The 14235-nt window shown below is 57.9% G+C and overlaps 1 protein-coding gene across 6 annotated transcripts in view; it reads left to right on the top strand.

Annotated features, from left to right (window-relative positions):
* TCF7 (transcription factor 7) overlaps positions 1-14235 on the top strand; it is a gene marked incomplete at its 5' end in the record, with an annotated part of 31240 nt that overhangs the window by 530 nt on the left and 16475 nt on the right. For all 6 annotated transcript variants that reach the window (XM_081035149.1, XM_081035148.1, XM_081035145.1 and 3 more), the window contains 2 exons: positions 75-141; positions 615-739. In XM_081035149.1, coding sequence (XP_080891275.1) covers positions 75-141; positions 615-739 — 192 coding nt within the window. The remainder of the gene's footprint in view (positions 1-74; positions 142-614; positions 740-14235) is intronic.

Consider the following 14235-nt stretch of genomic DNA (forward strand, 5'->3'; position numbering starts at 1 on the left):
CATCCCTCGGAACCCTGCTGTCCCCGGCCCCCAGCTCTCCCCGCGCCCCTCACGGCCCCTGTATGTCCCCGCAGGCACTCGGGCGGGAGCACACTTCGCAGAGACTTTTCCCCGACAAACTCCCAGAACCGCTGGAGGACGGTGAGTTTCGGCACCGCCGGGCTCCGGGGGAGCGAGGGGGCCGAGGTGCTGCCTCCCCAACAACCACAGCTCCGGGAGGCGGTAAAACCGAGGGGGTGGGCGTGTGGGGGGCGGGTTTCCCGGGCGCCGCCGGCCCGAGTCACTTCCGGTGCCCTGACCTTTATAGGAGTAAACAGACCCCCGCCATCTCCGCCTCCCCTCCTGCCCAGGTGACTGACTAATCCGCTGTCTTGAGCAGAAAGCGTTGGCGGAGCTCCCTGGGCCGCCTGGCGGGGTGGGAGTCAAGTAGGGGCCGCTGGGGGGAGGCCTGGACTCGGGGTTCTTGGGCAAAACCCGGCACTGCTTGCACCCCCAGCCCGTACCTTCGCAAGCCACGAACTTGAAGGCAATTCTTATTTTTTCCTCTCGAGAGCAGACAGCCTTTAGCCCGCGTCCCCGGGCTGGCGTGTCTGACCCAGCTGTGGTTTTTCCAGGCCTGAAGGCCCCTGAGTGTGCCAGCGGCATGTACAAAGACACCGTCTACTCTGCCTTCAATCTGCTCATGCACTACCCACCCCCCTCCGGAGCAGGGCAGCACCCCCAGCCGCAACCCCCACTGGTAAGTGGCCCCCGCAGCCCAGCCCGCCTTGACCTGCTACCCCCTTGACCAGGTACGTGAGGCGTGGGCACGAAGTGACTTTTGCCGACGACAAAATAGATGCGTGAGAACTCCGCTCTGGTCTCTCTTCCCATTGGTGCGCAAGGGGAGCTGAACCAGCGTACTTGCTGAAGGCAGGAGGGACCGGACGGCCCAGGGCACCCGCTAGCTGTAGGCTCTTGTCTCCCCGGCTTGCTCACAAGCAGGTGCAGGCCCTGTCCTGGTGCTAGGTGATGCTGGGGTGGGGTCTTCTCCGTGAACTTTTGAGCTGAAACCACACCACCCCCATGCACCCGAGGGTGGTCGTGGGTTGTGTGGTCCCAGCTGTGAGTTTTGTAGTTAGCCTTCTCCCAAAAGGCCAATGCCCCAAGCATTGGTGCTTGGAGGAACCGCCAGAAAAGCTGATGGGCTTCAGCTCTCCTGGGAGTGGGTGAGAAACATGCTGTACTTGTTCTGTCTTTATTGGCATGACTGCACCCTTCCTTGTCAGAGAAAGACGCTCAACATGTATGGAAAGGGGGTTTTTATGAAGCTGGCTTGGTCTCAAACGCACCAAGAAGGGTTTGCAGAGGTGTTTCAAACCAGTAGCGTTAAGAAGCCTGTTTAATGAATTTGCAAATTAAGTATGTTTAAGTACCCAGTGCTTTGTAAAGATGTCATGATCGTTACAAACCATGCTTTTCTGCCCATTGGTGCAAGTGTGCCTCAAGTGTGAAGGGCCTATTCTGAGTGCTTTGGAGCAGTAAACCTGCACTGAAACAAAATTCAGATTAGTGTTTCAGATTGTCCTTAGGTGGCCCAAGTTGGGGGTGAGGTGAGAGCTCCTAGAGTACATAAAAGGTTTGGGGGACTCTGGTGGGTGGTGTTGCATGCAAATGTAGGCCCAGTGCAGGTAGGAGACTCACATGGCTAGTGGTGGGGTCACCCAGAGGGAGGAGGGTGACTGCCAGACTGTTAACAATCCGGAGTGAGGAGGGCTGGTTCTAAGAGCTGTTTCATGCAGAATTTAGTGGGACGTGAGAAGACATTGAGGATTCTCTCCAGAAACCCAGGATGGAAAGCCTGGTAGACTGCTGACTCAGGAAATGAGGGCCTTGCCCTTTGGACCCTCATTTTCTCATTTGCAGAAGGAGCATGTTGAATGAGTGTTCTGTCTGACTTTCTGCTTTTGGTTGGCTCCATCTATGAGGTGTTTGCTTCCTTCCAAGTCTGTTGGGAGAGCGTTTGTGCACTGACCTTTCCACCTAATGGAGTAGCTCTCCCCAGAGACCTCCACTCCAGATGCTTACCAAAGACGCTTCTTGGGCCCCCTACAAAGAGGGGCCAAGTTGACAGGACCCACCACTGCCAAACTACTGGCAGGTGAGTTGCTTGCTGGTCAGGGGCTGAGAGCGCTGTGATAGCCATGACTAGATCAAAGGCCTGGGCCCAAGAACAGGCTGAGCAGGGCGGGCTCCCTTCCAGCTTCTTGTGACTTCACAATGGTGCAGGAAAAGCAGTGTTTCTGAGTTCCTTTCATGGCGTGGGCAAGTGGTGGGAGAGAGCCCAGAAAGGGACAGCCTCATTCTCTAGGGATGTGGTGATGGGACCATTTGGTGTCTTCAGTCACACTGGTCAAAGAGGAGGCGGATGGAGGACCAACTCCAGCAGTCAGGAAAGGGGAGGGGGTCAGCGACACGGCCACAGCACCATTCCCCTGGCCTGGATCATTTATTTTTTCCTGGCTTTGGGGTCTTGCTCACACTACAATGGGTGCATTTCTACGTGTCGCACTGTCTCCCCCGATCCTCCTCCCCAGCCAGCTGCAGCCTCCCACTGCCTGGTTTCTGGGAACACAGGATAGGCTCTGGCGCTGACTTTCTGTGCCCTGGTGCCAGCTGCTCCAGTGGGTGGTGACAAGGACAGAGGCAAGGGCCTAAGCTGGGGTGACACTGGGTGCGGAAGATACGCATGAATGTAGTAGAGCCTCTTTTAAGCAAACTCGATAGTTATAAGCAAATAGCAAGTAAGAACGGTTGCTTGTGTTATCCAAAGAGTTTGTAACAACATTTAAAATACGGTTGGGTTTTAAAAAGCAAAATTGATTGATCCCATGCTTTGGGAGCACATTTATCATGGGATTCAAGGTTCATGTGTCTGAAATCAAAAAAGATACTCTTAACGTGGGTCAGAAGCCCCTTGCAGCGGCCCTGAGGAGGTTTTCTCCAAAAGCTGGGCTTTCCTGAGCCCATCTTCAGGGCACAGATGATTCGCTGCCCAGCCCCTGGCCATGGGCCTTAGAACTGGTCCTCTGAGAAAATCCAAATGGTCAGCAGTTGTGCTGAGGAACTCAAGGCCAATCACTTCCCTAGACAGTGGGGGAAACCCATGGAGCGGACTGGCTCTGTCCACGTATGGGTGGAATGCCCCCATGTGGCGGCCACATTGGGCCCCTCAGAATGGCCATACTCAAACCTAGCCAGGAGCAACGGGCCAAGTGACAGCCTCACAACCGCCACTAGGCAGAGGCAGATTTTCTTTTCCAAAAAGTTTGTTTCTTTTTGTACTTGGCTTCTTGTAAAGTCTCTTTGGGGAAGGGGAATTAGGTCAAAGTTTATTTCACGGCTGATGTTTGTCAGGCATCTAATGTGGGCTTGCAGACAATTACTGGTCTAGAGCAGAGTAGCCCCTCCTGATTTTGGTTTTGTTTTGTGTGCTCTGAAACCTGGGTGGGGATGGGGTGGGAAGGTGGGCAGTGGGCTGGTTCTGGGCAAGACTTGGAGGGGCTTTAGGGATGAGTAAGATATCACGCCTTAGGGAAACCCAGGCTCTTGGATATGCAGGACTGATGGTCTGCAAATCCTCATCTGAAAAAGAACATGAGGCCACGTCGCTCTTTTGGTCCCTCTTTTGGGCTCCACTTGGAACCTGTGGCCTGGAAGGCTGCTGAGCCTTTTGCAATTTAGATGAAATGTCCGGCATCAGCAAATCCATAGCGACAGATCACAGATGAATGGATGCCAGGGGCTGAGAGCAGAGGGCACCGGGGACTGACTGCTACTGTCTATAGGGTTTCTTTTTGGGGTGACGAGTAGGTTCTGGAGGACAGTGGGGACAGTTGTACAACCTTGTAAATATACTGAAAGCCACTGTATTGTACACTTTATAATGGAGAATTTTACGGTATGTGAATTACCTCTCAGTATTTAAAAAAACAAAAGGCTGAGCTTTTGACTCTTGTAGGTACTTGGGCCTGTTTCCCTTTGTCTGACAGCCTTCCTGCTGCCGGGGTGTGCCCCAAACGAGGGGTGAGGCATCAGCCTCAGGGGAGGGGAGACCAGTTGAATGGTTGGACTCATGCTGGGGCTCCTGGCAATGGGCTTAATGTCGCCTGACTCCAAGGTGTGAGGTCCAGGTGAGGGCTACTCCACCAAGCCCTGGAGGACAGGAGGTGAGGGTCTGAGCAAGACTCCGAGGAAGGAAGTGCTGCTGATGCATGGCCAGCCTATCCAGGGAGCTCTGCAGAGAAGCACCACCCAGCCCCCACCGTCCTCCACCTCAGAGAGCGCCGCGCGGCCTTGCTGACGAGGGCTAGTGACGGCTGCTCCCCAGCCCTGGTCGGAGTGAAGCTTGTTAGAAGGGAGACTGGCACAGGCTGGGCACCCAGCTGGACGAGGACCAGCCTCTGCCTCAGTTTCCTTCCTGGCCAGAGGAGTGGAGTTGCAGAATGTCTAGCTGGGGTGTCCTGGCAGAGCTGCCCTGGGCGTGGGCTGTGGAAGCGGGTCTGCAGAGCAGCTCCTTGAAGGTGCAGTCGTCCGACACGTGCAGACGGGCCTGGCAGGCACCGGGCTCCCCTCCAAGCATCCCAAGTCGTCCACCTCTCCACTGCAGTCGCCCCCGCCAAACCCAAGCATTGCCATCCCTCACCCAGATGGCAGTGACAGCCTCCTCTAGGCTCCCTCTGCCCCCACCCTGGTCTGCAATCTAACCCCTACCCTAACCCCCAATCCAGGCTCCACGGAGCCGCCAAATGGGTCCTGTAAAAGCATAAATCAGATCCCATCTCTCTGCTGATTAACTCCTGCAGTGGCTTCCCATTGCTCCTGGAGTGAAGTCCAAACCACTCAGCACAGCCGGGTGCCTGGTGGCCAGCCCTCCCTGTCGGCACCATACTCTTCCTCTCTCCCTCAGTAGCAGCCACCAGTGTCATGATGTGCTTTACAGCCAACAGCACCTTTGCGCTCGTCTCCTCAGCTGGGAATTCTCTTCCCCAGCTCTTTACATGGCCGCCACCTTCTCATTCCTTATTCAGGGCTTAATTCACATGTCACTTCCTCAGAGAGACCTCTGACCATCCGAGTGGTACCCTCTGCGTGCCCCTGGGCCTTGGCTGCCTCGGCCGCCCTGGCAGCTCTTCAGGCCAAGCAGTTGGCACTGCTTTATGATGCACTTGCCATGCATAGACCAAAGGTAGCCCATCTGTCAGAAGTTACCTGTGAGCTGTAGTGTCCTCATCTGCACAGGGGGAGTGGTGAGCCCTCCTTCCAGAGTCTGAGTGAGGACAGGAGGTGCCCAGGAAGGTGCTGGCGTGGCCTGGACTCGGGGTGGGGCTTTGGCCATGGCTGAGCCTTTCTCCCTTGCTGTCCTGGCTCCTCTGGGGCCATTGGTAGGCCCGCGTGGACTCCCATGCTGGGGACTTAAGCTGTTTTGTAAGAAAAAAAAGGGAAGAGACCCATGTGGTCATTGGCCTCTGAGCCATCCTAAGACCTTTGCTCATGCAGCCTGTACGCAGCCCTCGTGTCTTGCCCCGTGCTTCCTTGGGTGTGAGGGTGCGCGTTTGCAGCGCCCCCCCGACTGCCCATGGACAGCGTCTGGGTTTATCCCTCTTGTTGACTGTGTCCCTCATGTGGCTTCAAGTTTGCTCACAGGTTGCCTTCTGTACCCGTGGGAATGATGCTCGGGACACATCACTCCTCAGCTGCCATTTTACTTCTTTTCCTGGAGCACAGTGTTCAAGGAGAAGTACGGGGTCAGGAGGGAGGAAGAATTCCAGCATTTGCTTCCCTGAGGGCCCAGTTTACTGCGGGGTCTGTGCAAGCCTGAGCCTGGCCAACGTGCACTTTCCTCTCTTGTTGTTCACTTAGTAAGTTTGTGGTGGCAATGGGACTTAGAAGTTCCTTTGACTTGGGAGGCTGCGTGATGCTGGCTGTGGTATTTGGGAAGTCTGCAGCCCGCCTCAGCGGCACCCAAGGTCGGACGTGAGTGCCCCCTCGGTGCCTTACAGGGCCAGGAAAGCACCAGGAGGAGGCTCATCCTGAGGCCTCTGCCCCACCCTGTCCCCAGGGGCTGCAGTCTTCGGGCCACTTGCCTGCCTACTCCTCTAACTCAGCAGGGTACAGGGCTGAAAGCCCTGGGTTGGTCACTAGGACCCAGGTATTCTTCCCCTGGCCCTACCAGGGTTTCACCAAGCCAGCTTCCACAGCTGTCAAATGGGGGCATTTATACCATCTCTGCCCACCTTCCCAGGTGCCCCAAGCAGCAGGTGTGAAGTTGGGGAGGGCTTGGTGGCCCGTCCCCAAGGCTGCCAGCAGCCCATGCGCTCCTGGGTCTCCTAAGACCCCACCCCACCCCTGCAAGAAACGAGGTTTAGCTGAGCTTTAAGAATGGACTACAGAGGCGCTGGCTTCATGTTGAATAACCGATGAGGTGAAGCTCGACCAGGGTGGGCACAGAGCCCCGTGGAGGGGCAGGGGAGCCCGTCTGCTGAGCCCCCCCCCGACACTGCAGCCCCGAAGCCATGCAGTCACACTGCCTCGTACCTTGTGACTGGCTGCTTCCTGCCACTGTGTACAAACAAGACTCCGTTGGAGGAAACAGGTGTTTTATCAGGTCACAGGGCCCTCCTCCCCCAACGGCAGCCCTCCTTCTGCAGGTGGGGACAGTAAGACTAGTTCAGGAAAGGGACTTGTCCACGGCCCCTTAGAGGGGTAGAAGGTCCACCCTCAAACACCGTATCTGCCAGTCCTTGGCTGAGTGGCCCTGGGTAAGTTTCTTAAGCCCCGTGGGCCTTAGTTTCCTTATCCATCTAAAAGTGAGGCTAATGAGGGTTCTCTCCTCCTTGGGTACTGTGGACCGGACTGAGACAATGTGTGTGAAGTCCCTGGCACACAGTAGGTGCTTCCTGAGTGGAAGCCCCTGTGTAAGTGGCCCTTGTGAAGGACGCCGAGCCGAGTGGGCAGAGGGAGCCCGTCATGCGCCGCCTCCCTCAGCGTCCTTTGCCTGCTGAACCCAGAATCCTGGGTCCACATCCTGCTGGCATTTACTGAGCTCCCCACACGCACTTGGACGCTCGGCCTTGGCTCAGCACAGAGAGGGCGACTGCCTCTGCCCTCCCAGGGCCGTCCTGGCAGGCGAGGCAGAGACTCGTGGAGGCTCAGAGTTGACTTTGAGGTTCTGCCCAAGTTTGATAAAGGCGCTGAGGAGGGAGAGAGGCCAGTGGGGAGGGGGCAGCCAGGAAGGCTTCCTGAAAGGGGAGGTCTGTGCAGGTGCGAGTGGTAGAATGCTCTAGGTGTGCGGGAACAGCTTGAGCAGAGGCATGAGGCAGATATCAATCAGTATGTTCTCGGTCACTGGAAGGGCGGCCTGAAGCGCAGGTCTGTGTGGGGCACGAGGTGAGGCTGGAGAGGGGGGCCAACACCGGGGCCCAGCATGTGAGCTTCGTGCACAAGCCTTCTGGTTCCGGAGCCTGGGAGGGGCTGGTGGGCACATGCGGGGTGTGGGCAGCACGATGGGCAGGGGGCGTCCACCCGCAGATGGTTTGAGTTGGACATGGAGGGCCAGGCAGGCAGAGCTTGCGGCTGGAACAGGGTGGACGCTAGGAGGTGCAGGGGTGATTGGAGCAGTACAAGGGGGTGGGCTTCGGGGAGACCTGAGCGCACTGGCGTGTGCAAGGCAGGAGTGCTTCAGAAATGGAAGTTTCCATTGCATATAATTTCATTCGACTCGCAGTCTCTCTCTCTCTCTCCAGGGTCCTAAGTCCAGGGTTTTGGCCCCCTGTTTACTGAGGAGAACTGAACCCCAGCAGTCAGCCAGGGTGCAGAGAGCACCTCTCATGAGCGTGTCTCTTGCAGGACTCCCAGGTCCCAGGAGTCTGGGGAGGGGCATCTCTGAGAACCCAGGACCTTGTTAGCTTCTTCCTTCAGGCCATTTGCTGCCTCTGCTCGCTGACCTATGGTGCTTGGGTTTCGGACCTGGGTGCCGCCTCCCTCCCTTAAAAAGGTGTGGCCCACATCAGCCTTGGCTTGCAGGAAGTCTCTGAGCTGCAGCTGGGTGGGTTTGTTCTGATCAGAGGGTTTGGCCCTTTCTGGTCCTGTGGAACATGGGGCTCCCCTAGTCTCAGTCCCCCGGTGGGTAGAGAGACTGTCCCTTGCTGGATAGGGGCCCTGACCTGGTGTGGGGCTGAGAAGGGCGTGAGTCCGGCCCTCTCCTCTGGGGAAGTGGCCCGGGTAGCCTGTCCCACCCATGGAGACTGTCTGCCTGGGCTGTGTCAGCAGACATGGCTTTAAAGCCCAGAGGGAGGCTGGTGACACACAGCCTTCATGCCATGGCCAACTCCACAGCCAGAGCTCCCCCATGATCCGAGGAAGCCAAATAAGCTCCCCCCGATCCCCCTCTCCCTCCCATTAAAGCAACCAACTCTTTTTCTCCAAGGACAAGAGAGCTGTCTGGGCCCCACACTATTTGCTTCCAAAGCACGGGTGTGCGGCAGTGGCTGCAGGCATGGCTGGGCAGGCTGTGGCCCCAGGCAGCAGTGGGCAGTGGGGTTTGCATACGTAGGGCTGCACGTCTGCTAGGCCAGGCCTAGCCAGGGGTGGCAAGTTGCCTCTTCCTTGAAAACCCTGTTTGCCTCTGAGGCCAGGGTCACGACGGAGAAGGAAGCCAGGGCACCAGGGCCACCTCTCTGGCTGTATGACCTTGAGCAAATCTGTTAACCTCTCTAGGTCCCAGTTTCCTCCTCTAACGTGGGGGTGGGGCCCCCGGGCCCTGGAGGGTCTCAGGTTCAGTTAGTATTGGCTGGAGGGGCAGTCAGGCCCAACAGCTTGGCTTGGCTGGGCCTCAGGTGGGCTTGCTGGGCATTGCAAGGACTGCTTCAGGGCCATCCTCCTCCTCAGGCAAGAAGGGAGGGTGGGGAGGAGGGACAGGTGACGGGAGTCCCGGCTCAGGGTATTCTGACTAACTGAGCCCTGGCTCTGGTGGCAGCAGGCCCAGCCTCTCTGTCTGCCGCGCCGCCGCCATCTGAAACGCGTTATAGATGCTTTGTGAACTCCCCAGCGCTCGGCCACATGAAAGCCGGGATCTAAAAATAGCCACTCCCAGAAGACGCCCCGCATTGGTGAGGCTCAACTGACCTCTGCACGCACACCCACCACCAGGCCACCCCCTGCCAGGGAGCCCTAACTGGCAGCACCACACCCACCCACCCGCCCAGCCTGGGCAGCCACTGCCTGGGGCCACTTTATCTGAGCACAGATCTCATCTCGCTGGTCAGAGCTTCAGGCCCCAAGGCCTTACCCAGGGCAGCCTGTCTGGAGGAGCCAGGAGGAGGCAGCCAAGGGTGATTGGTGGCCCCAAGGACTGTCTCCCCAGTGCTGTCCAAGCCTGGAATGCCCAGGGAACAGAAGCTCATGGGAAGCCACTGGAGCCACCTTACCATGAGGACACGGGACCCTGTGGAGGGGGAGCAGGAAAAGCCGCCTTGGCTCCAGTCAGATGCTGGACAGCAGGGCCACTGGCTGATGTGCTGGTGTGAGAAGGGCAGGGGCTTGCCCAGGACCCGGTGGTGGCGGTGGGGCGCCCGCCCAGCAGGAAGGGAGGGCGGCTGTGGGCGGCCAGGCTGCTAGGCTCGACTCTTTGCCCTGCTTTCTGTGGGTTCCTTCTCCCTATGGTCTCCATGACCAACTGCAAACCACTCTTTTCCCTAAAAATAAACATGCTTATGGGATTGGGGGAAGCTTTGTAGCTATCAAAGGAAATAATAGGGTGTTTAAGAAAATTACATTGCGTTTTAAATAACCAGCATGAAAGTCATTAAGTTTGAAGTTTCATTCAAATCAGATGGCTCTGTGGCTGGCCCGGTGGCCAGGCAGGCAGAGGGTGGGTGGGCCCTCGGGGACACTGAGAGAGGCAGCCCGGGGAGAGCTTCGCAGCAGCACTGAGGTCTCTGGTGGGGACAGCCGGGGGTCCAGGCGGCGTGGCCACTGAGTGTGTGCCAGGCTGCGGCAGCCACCCCAGAGCTTGCTGGCAGGCGTTGAATCAGTGTGCAGCCCAGGAGCCACCCAGCTGTGGTGGGCAACCCCATGGGTGGGGCTGGGGGGTGACCACAGTCCACAGGGATGGCTTAGGCCGCAGGGTTGATGGCCATGTTGAGGTGTGGTTTCAAGGATGCTGTTTCAGATCAAAAGGGCTGGCAAGGATGTGCAGGGCCTGGGCCACACGTGTCCCCACATGTGTCCTCTTCAGTGCTGGAATCGCAGTGCCCAGCGCAGGGCACGGCCCATGGTGGGTGCTCAGTAAACAGCTGTTGAAAGGCGCAGCCACAGCAGTAGTGCATGTGTCTAGAACTTCGAGTGTCAGGCCGCCTGTGCCAGGGGCTTTTAATTCCAATATCAAGATCCTTACAAGAAGCCAAGGAAGTAGATACTTGTAGTGCTCTCATTTTGCAGACGGGGAAACTGAGGCTTGGAGCAGTTAATCTAGAATGTGCGAGTACCTGGCAGAGTCAGGTCTTGGACCCAGGTCTGTGTGATCTCAAAGCCCATGCTCCTCATTGCTCTGGCCCTTTGCTCTTGAATGTGTGGAGACGGCACTGCAGGCGGAGAAGCTGAGCTACCCCACTCCTGTTGGATTTATGAGCTGCATCCAGCTGGAATCCTCTGGCTCCAAGAAAAGACACCGCCCTCACTGCCCCCGCTGGGTGTGGCCTCAGAGCTCTGGGCCTGGCTCAGGACTGGACCCTTTCCTCACTGGACACCTGGCCCTGGTGAGAGCCATCCCCGCGCCAGAAAGTTTGTGTTTCTTGGTTAGAGGCAGGAACCAGGGCTTCCAGAATAAACGTTACCTGGAAAAGTGTTTATAAATGACATTGAAGATTGAATCAGGTTTGCTACATGACAAGGACAGTGCCCGGTCCTTGCTTAGCCCAGAGCTCACTGTTGGACCTCTCTGGGGAAGGTGCCCTCCTCGGTGTGGTCTGGGGTAGGGTTAGAGGGTTTTCTAGGCCCTGAGTCACTGAGAACGGCGGGACTGGGGAAGCCCAGGGCTCCCCCGAGTGTGCCCCCTGCCACGCTCCCACCAACGGGAAAGCTGTTTGGGAATCAGAGCTGCCTGCCAGCCCCCTGGGCATTTCGAGAGCAGTTTCTCTTTGTATCACTGCCCTCCTCTGCCTCCTGCCCCCTGCCTCTGGTCATCGAGGGCCAGTCAGGAGCTCAGCAGTCAGGCCCAACAGCAATCGGGCAGCAGTCCAGAGGAAACCGGGGGCCGGCGGCCCCAGCTTGACAGAAAGGCTGGCTTTCCCGAAAAGCCTTGGTCTAGGGACATGCTTGCCTTTGTCATTATGAACGCACTTAATCCTGACATCAGTGCCATGACATGTGGACATTGTGCAGATGGGGCCCCTGAGGCACGGAGAAACTGGCACCTTCTAAGTGCGGGCAGAGGGACTTAAACGCAGGCCTTTACCTCTGTTCCCTGCCTTTACCACCAGGCTCCCTTGCTGCTTAGGCAACACGTGTCCACTCATTTTTGGTAAAAGGGGTTTTAGAGCTACAGCTGGGTCCCTTTGGCTTCCCCACCCCATCCCTCCCCACACCTCACCCCTAGGAACTTGGCATTTTGCCCTCTCCCTTGTATTTTTATACTGTTACACCCAGGTGTATATCTGTAAGAGCTGTTTGGTGTGGTTTGGGGACCCCTTAATTCAGCCTCGTTAGGAGGCTCTACTCTAGCAGGGGCCCCTGTGGCAGTTGGAGCAGCCCTGCCCTCCCTGCTTACACTGGGCTGAGGGGCTTGGCTGGGAGCTCGCTGGGGCCTGACGCCTCCAGCAGCTCCTTTCCACTCCTTGCCTTCATTCCCTTCAGCTACACCATTGGACTGAATCCAGGCTGAGCCCCAAGGGCCTTAACTGGCAGTAGCTGCACGGGTTAGATCCATATGAGCGTCCCATGACCCCAAGCCAGAAGTGTCCTCCTGGGGCTAGTACAGGCAGCTGGACAGACCAGGTGACTCAGGGACTCCGTCTTGTCTTTGCTCCTCTGAAGCCGGCAGGAATGCAGTGCCCAGACGGGGGATGAGATCTCCAGGTCGCTCCCTCCCACCCTCGCACCATTGCTGACCATCAGCCTCCACCCCTCTGGGCCCCGGCAGGGCGGTCCCAGCTCTCATTCCTAGGTGGCACTCTTACCCTTGTAGACAAGCCCTGGGGAGAGTCACCCCCACTGCCAGTGGCTGTCTCGTCCCTGCTTCTCACACGTGGAAGGGGAGAGCATGGGCCCGACCCTGCAGGAAGATGACCTCTCAGGTTTCCTGTAGTCATTTAGGACTGAGAACCCAGATCCCCTCCTACAGGGGGAGATGAAGGACAGGGTGAAGGCAGCCTTCACGGAGGGTAGGTGGAGGTCAGAGCCACATTCTTGGCAGGGCGTTGTTGGCAAAATTGGTGATCCCAACTCCCCAGTAGCCTGGAGAGCCAGGGAAGAGCGGAATCGGGAGACCACGTGGCTTGTGGGCCTCACCTGTGTCCATGTTGGCGCCCTGCCAGCTGGCCGGGGAGGTCTGTGGCCGAGTGGTCAGCATCTCTGCCCAGGAACCCGAAGGGCTGGGTGCAAACCCGGATCTGGCACGACTTGCTGGGAGACCTTGAACAAGTCCTTTAACCTCTCCGAGCTTCCGTGTCTTCACCTGCAACGTCTGCACACACACGGCAAAGAGTGGTGGGGAGGGCTGGTGGATTCCTGTGGGGTAGGGACTCTGCCTCGTGCTAGGCATGCAGCAGGCGGGGATTGGCGGGGGCTGCCGTCTCCGAGTCTGCACCTCTGCCATTTCCTTCTTGCCTTTTCTGCGAAGCCACATGGCTCTGCTCCCAGGGGAATAACACCCCTAAGCCCCTCCAGTGCTGCTTTCCCCAGAGCCTGGCTCGCCCTACTGCTCTGACGTGTCCTGGACGGCCTCGGCCCACGGCGGGCTCCTGGCTGGCCGGGCGCTGCTGGCGCGCTGGGTGAGTGACTGTCTCAGCGGGGGGCTCCCCCAGGCTGCTGCAGAGTCCCCAGACAGTGTGTTGTGGCATCAGCTCGCAGCTCGGCTGCAACAGCTCCCGGAAGCTTATATTTTCCTCTAAAAACATCCTGTCCTGAGGGGCGTTCACCTCAAAGAGGAGGAAGGAAAACACAAACGAATGCATAGAAACCACGGGAGGCCGTGGGCCAGGCCACTCAGCTCAGGGAGGCTCAGCCAGCTCCGAGGGTGCCTCGGGGCTGGGTGGGTCCACAGCAGGCCTGTGGTTTGCCAAGGCTGCATGCAGGGACTCCGGTCCTCACCTCTGCTGTGGCAGGGCCCTGTTATCTGATGGACTGGCCACACGCACCTGGCAGGGCTCTGTGCAACCATGGCAACAGCCCTGCTGGCTGGCGGGACCAAAGCCTCCTGGTCTGTGAGGGTGTGGTCCAGCCATCCCCCAGCCCTCCAGCTCGCCTGGCCATCCGGCCACAGCTCTGTGCTCTGTGGTGGGCGTCGGGCACAAGGTGTCCAGCTCGCTGTGGGCGGGGACCTGGCTGGCCGTCCTCAGAAGAGCACCATGTCCTGGGCAGCAGGGCCCAGAGTGGGGGTTGGGGGTAAAAGGGCATGCGCCTTGCTGGGGTAGATCTGCAGGAGCCCATAAATCGAGGCCTGCCTGACAGACAGGTGAGTCCCTTTTGAAAGGTCTGGGGGCCTGCCTGCCTCTGGGAAGTTCCTCCTCATGGTCTCAGGCCTTGGGGAAGCTTCACACTCAGCAATGGGACAGATTCCTTAGCACTTAAGCAAGTGGTGCTTAATGGTGATGGACGGTAGACGTCAGCTCCAGACGCAGAGGTCCGAGGGAGCTGTGGGGCTGCCTGATCGGTCCTGTTTCAGGGAGGAGCCTGGAGGAATTCACCGAGGGCAGAGTGGATGGCCAGGGCTGGGCTCTGGATGGAGCTTGGCAATGTGGGGACCTTTTGAGCAGGGCCACTAAGTGGCAGTAGAGGGCCCCTGGGCCAAGGAGATGACGCCCAGCCTGCATTATGCTCCTCCCTCATCCATGTGTGCTGGCATGGGCCTGGGTGTCTGTCTAGAAGAAGGGGTATTTTTTCTCATTAGCACAAGGGCATATGAACTAGTGGTGGCCCTGGCTTTGACTGTGCCTGGTTTCTTTTTTTTTTTTTTAATTTTTATTTTAAGTGTGTTTT

The sequence above is a fragment of the Rhinolophus hipposideros genome (genome assembly GCF_964194185.1).
Source record: "Rhinolophus hipposideros genome assembly, chromosome: 23".
NCBI lineage: Eukaryota > Metazoa > Chordata > Mammalia > Chiroptera > Rhinolophidae > Rhinolophus > Rhinolophus hipposideros.